At 39.0% G+C, this 14,285-nt stretch overlaps 1 protein-coding gene across 1 annotated transcript; it reads left to right on the top strand.

Annotated features, from left to right (window-relative positions):
* Window positions 1-420: 420 nt before the first annotated feature.
* Window positions 421-12,256, top strand: zc3h12aa (zinc finger CCCH-type containing 12Aa). The gene is made up of 6 exons (XM_026185319.1): window positions 421-810; window positions 1,772-2,205; window positions 2,667-2,806; window positions 5,909-6,143; window positions 7,577-7,683; window positions 9,274-12,256. The coding sequence occupies exons 2-6, from the start codon at window positions 1,832-1,834 to the stop codon at window positions 10,314-10,316; spliced, it is 1,899 nt and encodes a 632-aa protein (XP_026041104.1). The 5' UTR covers window positions 421-810; window positions 1,772-1,831; the 3' UTR covers window positions 10,317-12,256.
* The last annotated feature ends 2,029 nt before the right edge of the window (window positions 12,257-14,285 follow it).

The raw sequence follows: 14,285 nt of genomic DNA, 5'->3' as shown, positions 1-14,285 counted from the left end.
TCCCAATACTATTCCGGGACCACGAGGGGGCGCCGTGTCCTATTTATTTAATTTGTCCTATCAACAATCATCCCATTGCCTACAACCATTAAAAAACGTATATATGGATCATGACAATATATTTCTGTTTTGTAATTTAAAAAAAAAAAAACTATGGCGAGACATTGCTTCTGTACAATATTAAACTATTAAAAATACACACGCATATATTGAATAAAGTGAATAACCATATAAACGTAAAATACTCAGAAAAAAAGGAAATTAACTAAAATGTGGAGACAAAATATTTCATAGATCAGTTTTACCTGTAATCACAGTTTCATAACATATAATCGTACTGACTTTGGTTTGGTGTCATTTTCCGATTTTGGCTCTAGACTGACTGGAAAAACAAATAAGCTCTATTTTTAGACGATATACAGTAAGAGTGCTGTGAGGTCGGGCTTATTGCGCATTGCCTAAAGGGGACACAGCAACTAGAAACGTGAGCTATTTGATAGTCTTTGTGATATTTCAGACTTTCTTTCTTCTTGCTGCTGACAAATGGAAAAAAGAAAAAAAAACTTGAATACTACAGTGAGTGAGTGACAGCCAGCGGAAACAGGCACACCTTATCGTATCTCTCTTATATTCAAATGTTTTCATGGCTGTGCATGCATGCGCCTGGAGGAAGAGGAGAAGAAATCATTTCCAAGAGGGCGGTGCTACTGTATGAAGTAGGAACAGCGTCAAAGTTAAGAGTGCTTCCAAACATTAACTCGAACTTTAAGTGGCCTCTGCTGTTAAATAGAACAGAAGGAAACCGAGCAGGTAAGACGACGGCTCGCCTCTGCCGTGAGATTTGTTGACTGTAATGTGATCTGTCGATCGGGCTTAGCGGGGGAAATGTCCCGTTAGTAGCACGGCTAACTGAGCTCTTACCTGTGCCAGGTAAAGTCGGCGTATACAGTACAGGTAGAGGTACACTTTTCTGCCTTGTTTGTTTATTTGTGTGTAACATGGGCTATCGAAGAGTAGCCTACGTTACACAGAGCAGGGCAGGACTACTTTCTGATCTGCTGACTTGCGTAAAAAGAAAATGAGTAAGCGATCTAACTTTACAGTAGGATATGTTGCAACAGGCCTCTTACAGCCTGTAAGAACTAACTTGACACGTCTATCAAGAAGATATTAAAAATAAAAGTAATATTACTTGCTTAAAGTGCTTAATCTGGAAGCTGTCACCGTAATTTGCTATATGCAGCTGGAGACTGTCCATTGGGCGTCAGATATGTCTTGTTTCTTTGTTTCTTTTTTTACACTATAGTTCAAAAGACTACGAGAAGAGAGGAAGGAAGCGCATTTTCAATTAAAGCAGCAGGGTGTGCCAAAATATTGGCGTTATCCTTAAGAAATGACAGGTTGAAGAAGATTAATTCAGTTGAACTTGTCTAAATGTTTAATCCATTAATCACCATACTCCACTACTTTAGTAGCCTGTATAAATCTTTAACGATTACTTAATCTCACAAGGCGAAGTTGGTGGAATTGGTTTTGAGGTGTCAGTTCAGGGCTAAAAATCTTGTTGGGACACCAGAGTTTTTATAAACTTCAAATATGTAAGGCTGAATTTTGTTGAAGCATACATAAAACAAATTACAGAATATTGAGGTATGTAATGGCCACTGAAATGTGTATTATCATGTTTTATTTTACTCTTTGTAAAATTTCAGACTATATGAGCTACAACTCCTTTAGTAACTAATGGAATATCATATTTTTTTTAACCCAGGCCAAGTTGATGTAATTCACCTTCTATGCTCCTGAAAAAAAGAGGCTCAGATGCTTCAGGATGGACGAGGCTCTTCCCAGCCTGAGCTCAGTTTCAGACTCTCTGGAAGCAGACAGTGAGGAGTTCCAGCTCAGAGTGGACTTCTTCAGGAAGTTGGGTTACACCCCATCAGAGGTCATGGCTGCTTTGAGGAAACAGGGCTTAAGCACAGACACTAATGCGGTGCTAGGAGAGCTCGTTAGGAACAGAACCAGCAGTGTACCTTGCATTTCCAGCTCTGACAGTGACGAGAGGAGCACACGCCAAAACGACTCCCTGCAGCCTCCCAGTTGGGGTCTTGGGTCCTGCAAAAACACAACGCAGCTGTGGGACCAAAACAAACCGGACGAAGAATTGAGGCCTGTTGTTATTGACGGCAGCAATGTTGCCATGAGGTAATCCTGATGATACTTCCTGCTCTGTAGATTATCAGATTAAATCATAATCCATGAATGTCACAGCTGCTATGAACACTTTCTGAATAAGGACAGTTATTTTTCAAAGTCTTATTTAACTCTCTATTTTCCTACTATGTCGTGTGACTTGACTTTTTAAAGGAGGTGTTGACTGCACTGCCCGTGCATGTTTTAGCATGGACCGCTGAGACATTATGCAAATTCTAGATCCTCTACTCAGAATCCCCACCTTTTACCAGAAATTATGTGCAATATGTGACTTTAGGACTGGGTAATAGCCAGAGGGAAGATTCCTTTTAAGCAGCATTTGAAGACGTGGTGTTTACTCAGATCAGTGTCATTTGTTAAGCCTCCTTTTGACTATGAATTAGATTAGATTATTTTCGGTCAGATTAACTGAACCCATGTTATCTCTTATGCTTCTTTTTTTTTTTTCACAGTCATGGCAACAAGGAAGTATTCTCATGCCAAGGGATTCAGCTGGCGGTGAACTTCTTCCTTGACAGAGGTCATACTAGCATTACTGTGTTCGTTCCCAGCTGGCGCAAAGAGCTGCCCAGAGCTGATGCTCCCCTGACAGGTGAGGATGGCAGAAATAAAGCAAAGCAGACAGATGTTTCTCATCAAGTAGACGGGACAAATTTCAGCCTAACATCCCTGTGAGGCGAAGTTAAATGAGGTTAATACTGGTGACACAAAAAGCAGTTTTCACACGGGGTGTGAATGACAAATAAGGTTTGATTCAAACAGAAATGAATCTGATATTATTTTCATGCTGGATGTTAGCACGACCATAAAGATGGAATTAGACCCTTAAGACTCACTAATTGCTGGAGGGGAAAAAACAAATGTGATGTGTGCATTGCTGACAAAATATTTTGATGTGCTTGTGTTCTCTTTGAGTCCAGGCCAATAAAGAACAGGTTTTGTATGTGTAAAAAGGCATCCATTGTAAGCTGTCAATGAAAGAAATTCTTAGAATTGAAAATTCGTTGACTGCTTTTAGCAGTCAGTCTGGTTCTACCATCTGCTAATTTTCTCATTATTGGTTAGTTTAATGTTAGAGAAGACTAAAAGTTTATATTTTAGTCTCCTGGCAGCAGGCAAGACCAGTGAATCCAGGAGACTGAGAACCACACCTTCTGAACTGTCAGATAAGACAAAAGATACAAAAAATTCCCCTCCGGGCTCAGTGTGTGGCACATGCAATGGTTACAACATAAGCTGATCACTTCTGTTAAAGTGCCGACTATGTTAGCCTCTTAAAGTTTCAGTTTCTGTACAATGAGATAATATCTGCAGGGCATATCCTGCCGTAACCACACTGTAATCAGAATGTTTACCCATAGATTTAGAACAAAAAGTAGCTAAAATGGATATAAATCACTAAAGATGTTCTTAAATGGTAGCCTGATTGTTTTACTCAGAAGGTAACAAATTCTTACTGATAAGGAACTGAAACAAATGAAATAAGCCCACACAACTATTGTAACAGAGAGGTTGCCATTTATTCTAGTTTTTGCGTACAAGTCGTGCTAAGATGATATTTTTTTTCTTCCCCCACTCACGCTTTTTTCTTTGTTAATACAGAAACAAATACTGTATTATACAGTGAGTTTTAGAGGTGATTTTTTTTAAGCAAGAAATGAAAAACTTAGAAATTCTATCACATAATTCTGTATTCATGAATAATTCCCACATGAGCCAGGAGATATTACAGAAAAACTAATACATCTATGCAAAAAAAGTTAAGGTTGTGAAACAGGGTATTATTTAGTTGGCCAGCATAAAATATTTCCATACCAGGCCATGGCAAGAAAAAGTGGAAATACACTTAAATGAGTCACTCTGACTGTTTTTGGGTGGTTACAATATTGTAATCACAGACAGTCGTGTATAATAGAGTTCTAAATTTATCCCAACTGATTCACTTATGTCCGTGTATTTATAAAGCCCAGATGAATATAATGTCAGTGTATCTTTGTGTAAATATTACCACCTGCAGCACAACAACTAAATAAAAAGGATGGCACATCCTGGAGCATAAGCCCCTTGTTGCTCTCAAGAATTAATAGCTGTGCAGCCTGGGTGGAGCAATCCAAAGGTTCTTTTTTTCAATCTTTGAACAAGGAAGTAAAAATCACCATGTAGTTACTCGTGGGAAAGTCCCATCGGGAAGTAGAGATGGGGATTTTTTTTGTTTTTGTTTGGTTTTTTTTTGTGTGTTGTTTTTTTTTCCACACCTACCGTACTTGATGTTGTAGTTAACTACTGGTATCTATTTACAGTAAGTTGTTAAGTTTTGACAGAAGTTAGAAAAGTGCTTTTCTATCACATAAGGTTTTCTATCTTTTGTTCATTACACAGAGTTCAAGGTTCATTTCACTTACCCTTAACTTGTTTTGAAGCACTATCAATGTGTGTGTGTGTGTGTGTGTGTGTGTGTGTGTGTGTGTGTGTGTGTGTGTGTGTGTGTGTGTGTGTGTGTGTGTGTGTGTGTGTGCGCGCGTGTGTCTTTGTCGTGCATTTATTCACTCAGCTTGCACATAGCATGATCTAGAGTAATCTTAAGCTACCCCTCATTTCCTTATGTTCTAATTCCAAAAAATTTGTGGTCTTGAGCAATCATTCTCCAAGGTTTATGAAGGTTTTTCAAAGTTTTACTCTAGAAATTTTCTGCTAAAGCACGCAAAGTATATCTGAAAGTCGTGTCTTTAAGAAATAGGAAAAAATCCAGATCTGACACAGGCCCAGAGAGATGCATCTACTGTTCACTGAAGCCTCGTCAGAAATGGTTTCAATGATATGGTGGCTGTCAAAAACCATTCTTAAGGAAATGAAACGGGGAGAAAAGGCTGAGGTATGCCAAAATACACAATACCTGGACTGAAAATCAGTGGCAACAGGTCTTATGGAGTGATGAATCTTGTTAGAATTTTTGGTTCTGTTCAGAAGAGATCAGGAGAAAGGTACAACAGTACATGTCTGCAGCCATCTGTAAAACATGGTGCAGGCTCTGTCATGGCTTTGGCCTGCATTTCATCCAGTGCTTTGTGGAAGTATGAACATAGAAAAGTGCTGTCAGAATCTTGATCAACCATGCAATAGCATCCCAGAGGTGTCTGATTGGCAGCAGCTTCATGTTTCAGCACGACAGTGATTCATAACACATTACCAAGTTTGCAAAGAAATACCTGGATAGAAAAGAAAAAAATAGAATGACCTCCCTAGGCCTAGAAATTCAATTCAATTTTAGTTTTATTTATATAGTGCCAAATTACAACAACAATTGTCTCAAGGCACTGAAATCAGCATTATGGAAGGAGTGTGGGATGCTCTTCACAGAGAAGGGAACAAAAGGCTGCCAACATCCAATAAAGAGCTTACTGGATGTTGGCAGCTTTTAAAAAGCCTGGAGAACTATTCCTGAAGACTACATAAAGAAATGACAAGAAAGCTTGCCTGAGAGAGTTGAAGCTCTTTCAAAGAATAAAGGCAAATATTAACTTTCAACCTTGTTAAAATTGTACAAACTTTGTTTTCACCTTGTGGTTTGGCATGCATCTTTCAATAAATCCACATCTTTTTAATGTGTCACAGTACAGTTGAATACACGAAATCATTTAATACAGCGTAAATTGTCAACTCTGGATCTGTAACTGATTACTGGTTGCACTTTCAGATCAACACATTCTGCTGGAGCTTGAAAAAAGGAAAATCGTTGTCTTTACTCCATCACGCCGTGTTGGGGGCAAGCGAGTGGTTTGCTATGATGACCGCTTTATTATCAAATTGGCGTATGAGTCCGATGGAATAATCGTATCCAATGACACCTACCGAGACCTCCAAGCAGAAAGACCTGAGTGGAAGAAATGCATTGAAGAGAGGCTGCTCATGTACTCCTTTGTGAATGACAAGTAAGCCTGTTCTTCTGTATGTGCCTGTGAAATACCACATTTTCCTTCGTGGTGAATTTTCCAGAAAAAGAATTTGCAGCTTACAGCAGAGTTGTGGGGAGACCGGGGATAGTTGTAACGTGGGTCAGTTGTAACACTTCCAATTTCTCCAATCAGGGCTAAGTTTCAAATGATGTGACTCATCCTGTGCACGCCCAATTCAGTTCTGCTATCACATGTGAAAAATCAGCACATTTTGTCAAACACTGACAATTTAACATGAAAAAAAGTAATTTGTATGCCAAAAAGTAAGTTTTTCTACTTTATTTCAATTTCTAATAGCATTATCTGCTTTGCAGTTAAACTCATCAAACTTAAATTATGTTATTTGTATGTCTATGGGGATATATTCTGTGTAGGTCTTTAGTGCTAATGTTTTAGCCGTTGGCTGTAATGTTAGCTAGTTCATGGCTATAGGAGTCTGGGTCAGTTGTAACAGCAACAGTCTGGGTTAGTTGTAACAGCAACAGTCTGGGTTAGTTGTAACAATAATGCAGATGTTAAAACTTACCACACTATTACTTTAACTTATATTAAACAAGTTGGGGCAACGACATCAGCAGAGAGAGATTCACTGGTCACATTTGTATATGTGGTTAATGCCATTGGCAACACAATTCCTCCACTGTTTGTGTTCCCACACATACATTATGCAGACCTCTGTGTCAGAGATGGCCCAGTAGGAAGTACTGGTAGTGGAAATAAGTCAGGATGGGTGCAAGAAACAGATTTCCTCATCTTTCTGAAGCACTTTGCAAACCACACCAAGGTAAGCCATGATAAAAAGTAATTCAATTGCGATGCTGGTGAACAACTACATTTTTTCAGCTTCATTGTTATGTTCAAAATTGGTGCAAGAGTTGTAGGTTATAATGCCCACTGAGCCAATGAGGCCAAACTCAAGGAAGACCAACCAAAATTAATGAAATATTCAGTTGCAGAAAATTCCAGAATTTGTCTTTTTGGGGGGTTGGAATATGTTCAAAAGTTAGATTTCTGCATTCTGTCACACACACACACAGCTACATAAATGGCTCTAACTGCATTCATGTGTTGAATAAACAAAGATTACATGTTAATATTTTGTTAGTACCCTTATTTCATTGTGTTACATTTCACCCAGGGATATGTTACAACTAACCCAGACTATGGGGTTAATTGTAACATTTCACTCTTTGTGTTTGAGACCATACCATGCAATGGGTAATTGTGCTGCAGAGAAAATAGCTGCACTATTTAATAGCAGAGACATGTAAATACTTTGCATTACATTTTGAATCCACTACCTTAAAAGAGCTTCAATTTACAGACAGAAATGTCAAAAATGTTACAACTATCCCCGGTCTCCCCTACAAGTGGATGAAGAACTCTACAATTTTTGTATTTTTCTACAGGTTCATGCCCCCAGATGACCCTTTGGGTCGCCACGGCCCCAGCCTTGACAATTTCCTTCGGAAAAAGCCTCGTCCTACGGAGCAAATGAGACAACTCTGTCCATACGGTAGGTACGATTAGCATATCGATCAGGAAGTGTTACCCTCTTCTGCAGCAGAGAATGTGCTGTCCACATTAGATCTCATCAACAAAAAATCTTTTTGCTTAGGGCTGCTCAATTAATCGAATTTTAATCACGATTACGATCTGGGCTTTCAACGATCATTAAAAACGACTGAGCCGATTATTAGCCCCTCCCTCGTGCTTTACTCTCGCGCTGCTCCGTGTGGCAAATCGAGCGCACCTCTCTGCATTTCGAACACGCATCACAACAATTAAGAGGACCCGAGGGAAGCTCGGAAAGCTAAGCAGAAGCTATTTGGAGAGGAGAGTGACTGCCGTTGGTTGAAAAGAGAGGTAAAAAAAAAAAAACTTCAGTGGTGTGGAAACATTATGGGTTCGTGGAGTCAGACGTGGATCAAGTAGACATAGTGTGTAAACTTTGCTATGGTGTCATAGCTGCACCACAGAGCAACACTACAAAGTTCACTAAACATAGATTTAGTGAACATTTTTCATTTATTTTTTATATTGCAAACATTTGCACTGTTATCAGTATTTGCACACTATTTTATATTATTTTTTAAAGTCATTATTCAATACATTGTTATTGTTAACCCTTTAAATCCCTGTAGAACTGGAGCCGCATAAGCTAGCGCAATAATTTGTTTTGCATATGAAACCGGAGGAGTTGTACTTACATCTTATGCCATCAGCTTGTCCTCGGTCCTGGTTTCCTTCCACATAAAGCTTTGCAAAAATTGCATAAAAAGCGCTTGCAGGAACAAAAACATAATATTCCAGAAACACTCTTTGCCGATCCGATCAGCTGTTCGTAACACTTCCCACAGTGAAACAGACGTCAGCGCGAACTGTCGCATGTTCGCCATTTCCTGTCCGAAACCGGAAGTGACGTCATTTTCGTGGAAAATGTAGTTTTTTACTTGTAGGCCTTAAAAGCCTATACTGGTCATGTTTGACTTTTCTGAATAGTTTCTGGGATGCTTAGAACTCGAATTGCACTGCTGGAAATAGTTTATTTTGATGCACATGCTGTTTTCTTTGCAAATTTGCATCATAGGATTGTTTTTTGTTTTTCCTGCAGTATATAAAAATTGCTGTATCTCCAAAATAAAACTATGAAGAAACTCAAAATAAATTTCCTGTTGTTGTAAACTATTTTTTTGCAACTTTTTTGTATTTAAAGTTTTGAGGGATAAGCCTCTTAAATTTCCCCAAGTAGAAATATATATGTAAAAAAAAACAAAAACGATTTTCAATTTTTTTGTAGTTTATTGCACTTTTTTGCAATTAATGTAATTACTATGGACTTAATGTATACATATTATTAAAATATGGGCTATAACAGTTGTATTGATGTATAGCAACTTGAAATGCTCCCAAAAATGGCACTACAGCATATAAAAAAATAATATAAGCTCTGGCGGACTTGGTTCTATGGTAGGTCTTAAAGGGTTAAATAAATATCGTCAAATAATCGAGATCTCAATTTCAGTGAAAATAATCGTGATTATCATTTTTGCCATAATCGAGCAGCCCTATTTTTGCTTATGTGTCTTATTTTTCTCCATCACAGAAAAAAAGTGCACGTATGGCATAAAGTGTAAGTTCTACCATCCTGAGCGGGTAAACCAACCCTATCTGTCTTTAGCTGATGAACTGAGAGAGAAAGCCCAGATTTCTACTGTAAAAGAAGAGAGAAATGCCAGTTTGTCACCCAGACAGCTTCAGTCTGATCCCGCACTTGCTCAAAATGCCTATTTTCATCCTCGAGACTCCAACAAAGAGCTCAAAAGAGATCAGCAGACTTCCTCACCACCTTATCACGTTAGTGAAAACAAGCTGCTGTACTGGGAGGATCCTAGACACAATCCAAATCACATGCCGTGTTCTGTAACAGGAACCCAGTGTCAGAAAGAGTGGCCTGGGTTGCACTTGATGCCAAATCATTACTATGCCAACATGTCTCAAGAGTACCTGGATTCAGGCCTTGGCTCATTTGAGAGTCAGTACTCTGATATTTCGCATTCCCTCCACAACTCAAAGATGCTCAGGCTGCAGTATCAGAGTGCTCCTCCTGGAGCCACAAATTCTCCTGTACATTTAGAGAAAAATAACATCAATCAACCTTGCAAGTGCTGTTCTCATGCAATGCCCTCGACAGTTCACCAGCAATTTCATGGAAACATGGACTCTCAGGCACAACCCCAATACAGCGCCTATCACCCAAATGCCCTCACACCCACTGCTTCCCACCAGCGCAGCCTCCCCAGCCATTTCCAGTACAGTGGAGGCACCCATGTTCAGCAACATTACTGGTCAGATCCCTTTCAGGGGTTACCACAAGCCAGCAGACCAAATAGCCTCCCTTCTTCAACTCGTTCTTCACACTACCACAATTCTTGCTGCTCTAGCAACAGTCATCAGTACTATTCAAGGGGACAACAACCATCTTCTGCTGCATTTGACTCACAAAGGTTAGAACTCCGCAACAAGCTCAAAACTATCTTCAACCCACATCTGGTGGATACTGTCATGGAAATGTTTCCAAATCTGATGAATGCTGAGAAACTAGCTGCAGAGATACTGAAGCTGAAAGCCCAAAGAGATCTTTTCTGATTATTCTTCTTTCAGACCTGTCATTACTACTTGCCTTGACCTCAATATAGCATCCTTATCACCTTTTCAGAAGGTCGCATAGTGACTATAGCTGAGTCATTTAAAAACTAATTCTGTGCAATGTGCTATTATACTGTAAAAATGAAACGTTTTATTTATGAATGATTTAGTTAATCTGTTATAGGTTATATATATTTTTTTTATGACACTGGAGTCATATGTCTTTGTCATCCATGTTTTGGATAAAAAGTGCCTCTAGATGGAAAACGGTTACATTTATGCATATTTGTTTATGCATATTGCTTCAAAGTTAATTAGTTTTAAGTTCTCATGAAATAACCTGTTGCTGTACTATGTGCTACTTTTAATCTTAGTTTTTCAGAAACAGCCTGCAGACAAGTATTATCCTTTCAAGGGACAGTTGCAGTATACTAAAAAACACTGGCAGTCAGTCCAGAAAAGTACCCAGGCTTCCAAATATTATTGAAAGCAAAGTAGCTGAGATACCACAATAAAAGAAAAATGAAACGCTAATTATGTAGGTGAGCTATAAAAACCTTTATGAACTATGGATACAGCCACCATGACATAACCAACTGGTTTGGGAAGTCCCCTTTTTGAGAGCATTTTTGCTGTTGCTATCTTGTTTTTGTTTTTGTTTTTTAAACAAACATGACAAGTGAGGGCGGAGAAAATGAGGACACCAAACGCTCATGCAATGGTAACTTGTCACACAAGTTACACAGAAGGTATTTTCAGCTGCTTTCTTATCACCACAGTAGATAGATCTGCATGTTTGACCTTCCTGATGTAACCAGTACTAGGAGTGCATTTACCCTGTGAGATTGGCTTTATGTCTCCTCTCCATCTCAGGCCAGAGAGCTTTTACATGTAAGGGTAACATGTTACCCTCAGAGCTACATCCTGCTCATCTACTTCACTGTAAAGGCAACACCACAAAAAGACAGCTAAATAGAACTCCTGCATGCTGTCTCTGTCATTGCTCGTATGTTTAATAAATGTTTGCATCTATCCAACCTTCAGCATTTCGGAAATTACATCTTAAATGTGCAGGCTTAAGGTAGTCTTTGATCTAAAGAGGCATTGAGTCATCCACTTTACACCTCTGTCTGAGGTTTCCAAAATAAAGTTAATTGTTGAATTCGTTATCTGAATTTTTTCTATTGTGACTTTTGAGTTTTTGCATTAGAAAAGGCAACTGATGATGTCCTGCTGCATTTTTAAATTGTTTTTATTGGTCGGGAATTTTGTTTCTCCTTTATTAACCAGCTCAAACTTTAAACTTTCAAGAGTATTTCATCTGATATATCAATAATTTTGAAGTGTTCTTACCTGTCAGCATTTTGTTTCTGTCCTGATAAGATCTGGCATGAGAAAACCTGTAGTAGGTTACGTCACAGAGGGCATGTGTAAAGTCAGTAGTTTGATTTACGGCATACGCCTCTCCAAAGAGCGACTCTGTTGCTTTTAGTTCCCCACTTCTGAAATACCTTTGGTGTCCTTGCTCTGTGAGCTTCATAAGTAAATATAAAAGTCATGTAGTCCACAAAGATAAGCTAACATTGCATGTTTTTGCCATACAGTGTAAATGCTGATCTTGCTAGGAAATTGAAACTGAACTTAAAAAAAGGCTTTGACCCAAGCAAAAGGAACTTGCTGATGTGTCATCATCATTTGTTCTGTAAACCTGAATCAGCTTCATGAATCATTCTCTGAATAACTGTCCCGATTAGTGTGTGTAGGAGAGACTACAGTATAACGTATAAAAATGACAGTTATGGAATTTAGTTCTCATAAATGATTTGTATTCTCTATTCTTATATTGGATCATTAACTTCAAATGTTTAGTGTTAGAACTCATTGTAAGAATATTTAGGAAATGCATTGTCACTACCTATTAAAGTCTATTGTAATAATAATATGTGTGAAGTCTATTACAACACAAATGGACGGGGATTAGCACTGTTGCGTGGAGAGCCAGCCAGTGGTTTAAATCCAGTTTCATGTTTCCCCATACCTGTGTGGGCTCTCTCTGGCTTCCTCCCACAGTCCAAAGACATGCATGTTGGTTTAATTGGTGATTCTAAATTGGCTATTGGTGTGAATGTAAGTGTGATTGGCTGTCTTTGCTGTCCACAGCTACCACTTTACACCCAATGAAAGACAGGATACGCTACAGCTCAACGGCGTTCACGAAATGGATTTGCAAAAGAAAATAAACAGCTGGTATGGGGTTAGTGGATTAATCCCAAACTAGTTCTTCTGGTTTATTTAATTCACTTGTAAATATCCCTCTGATGTTAATCAGAGACCAAACAACAGTGATCCTGATTGCCTCACAGATAGAATTGCTGCCAAACTGTCCTACTCAGTTTCACAAGAAACAGCGCAGCTCGTGTTGCAAGCCTGGACGAGAAACTGTTTTTTTTCCCCCCAGTGACTGAGGGAAAGGTAAGGGTGTGTGTGTGTGTGTGTGTGTGTGTGTGTGTGTGTGTGTGTGTGTGTGTGTGTGTGTGTGTGTGAGAGAGAGAGAGAGAGAGAGAGAGAGAGAGAGAGAGCATGCTAAATACCTTTTTTGCCACTTGAACGATGCAGACATGATTTAAAACTAACTTATATTTAAAAACAAATGTTAAATGCAATCACACTTGTGTATAATAATAGGAAAGAAAGTAGATAACTAAGATCTTGCACTTCATGCATCACCAGTCCCTGCAGATGTAATTTGTCTCACTGGGAAAAGGCCTCATATCCGTACTGATGGTGGTACAAGGTGAGAGTTGTTTTTATATTAAGAGTCAACTTTTCCATTTGTCTCTATATTGTCCAGGTTGCAGGGACAGATCGTTTAGCTTAACTTCAAAGTCTATATGGAGCTTATTGGTTTCTCCAATGTAGCGCTCACCTTAACTAGTTTTACACGCTAATAAGGTAATTGTGAACTAATTAATTAAACAAAATGCTGCTGTTTTAAAGCAGCATGAACACTAGATTTATGTTAAAATAAAGGGAATCATCATTATGCTAATGCACATTGAAAATTATAACTGTTAACATGCTAATCGCTGTGGTTATTGGTATTATAATCATTGTGTGCAGGGTCAGTAGCTCACATGTAGCCTCACAGAGCTGCTAGCCTTCCAAAACCTCCATATGTAACCGTTTTGTGCAAATACACCAACCTTTCTCACACCCTAACTCTATGACTATATCCCTGAGAAATGTCCTTGTTATTTTTAAAGTTCACAGAGTTGCAGATATTACCCAACATGTCAATTCTTTGTTATCTAATGTTGTTTTGAGACTCGATGGACCACTTCTGTTTCTTGGCTTTTGATTCTTTTCTTTTTTTTTGATAATTCAAAAATCTAAACTATGCCAACTATCCAGGAGGTGCAACAATAATATTTGTTTAATCAAGAAACACAGTTACCATTACCAGCTAGAGTGGGGTGTTACGGTTGAATGAATGTAAATATTTACTTTATATAACTTTACTTCTATAACTTGTGCAATGTTCGCACACATGTGTCCCATGTTTTACATGATGTGGGGGCATTCGAGGCTCAAGAGTTGGCAGTCTTGTAATCGGAAGGTTGTCGGTTCGAGCCCCGGCTCCGACAGTCTCGGTCCCCGTGTCCTTGGGCAAGACACTTCACCCGTTGCCTACTGGTGGTGGTCAGAGGGCCCGGTGGTGCCAGTGTCCGGCAGCCTCGCCTCTTTCAGTGCACCCCAGGGCAGCTGTGACTACAATGTAGCTTGCCATCACCAATGTGTGAACATATGGATCACTAAATGTAGTGTAAAGCGCTTTGGGGTCCATAGGGACTAAGTAAAGCGCTATACAAATACAGGCCATTTACCATGATGTGTAAACAGGGAATTCGGTTAGCATACTCAAACAACCTTGGGCTTCAAAGCCTTTGTTTAAACATAGCTGTTCGCTTA

The sequence above is a fragment of the Astatotilapia calliptera genome, chromosome 11 (assembly GCF_900246225.1).
Source record: "Astatotilapia calliptera chromosome 11, fAstCal1.2, whole genome shotgun sequence".
NCBI lineage: Eukaryota > Metazoa > Chordata > Actinopteri > Cichliformes > Cichlidae > Astatotilapia > Astatotilapia calliptera.
Note: the sequence above shows the minus strand (reverse complement) of the source record. Positions and strands in the feature narration are given on the sequence as shown.

Excerpts from the sequence above, each read along its gene's own strand:
- zc3h12aa (XM_026185319.1), top strand. The coding sequence starts at position 1,832 with ATGGACGAGGCTCTTCCCAGCCTGAGCTCAGTTTCAGACTCTCTGGAA. Across the intron at positions 2,807-5,908 it reads AGCTGATGCTCCCCTGACAG|ATCAACACATTCTGCTGGAG; the intron begins GTGAGGATGGCA and ends TTGCACTTTCAG. Across the intron at positions 6,144-7,576 it reads TACTCCTTTGTGAATGACAA|GTTCATGCCCCCAGATGACC; the intron begins GTAAGCCTGTTC and ends ATTTTTCTACAG.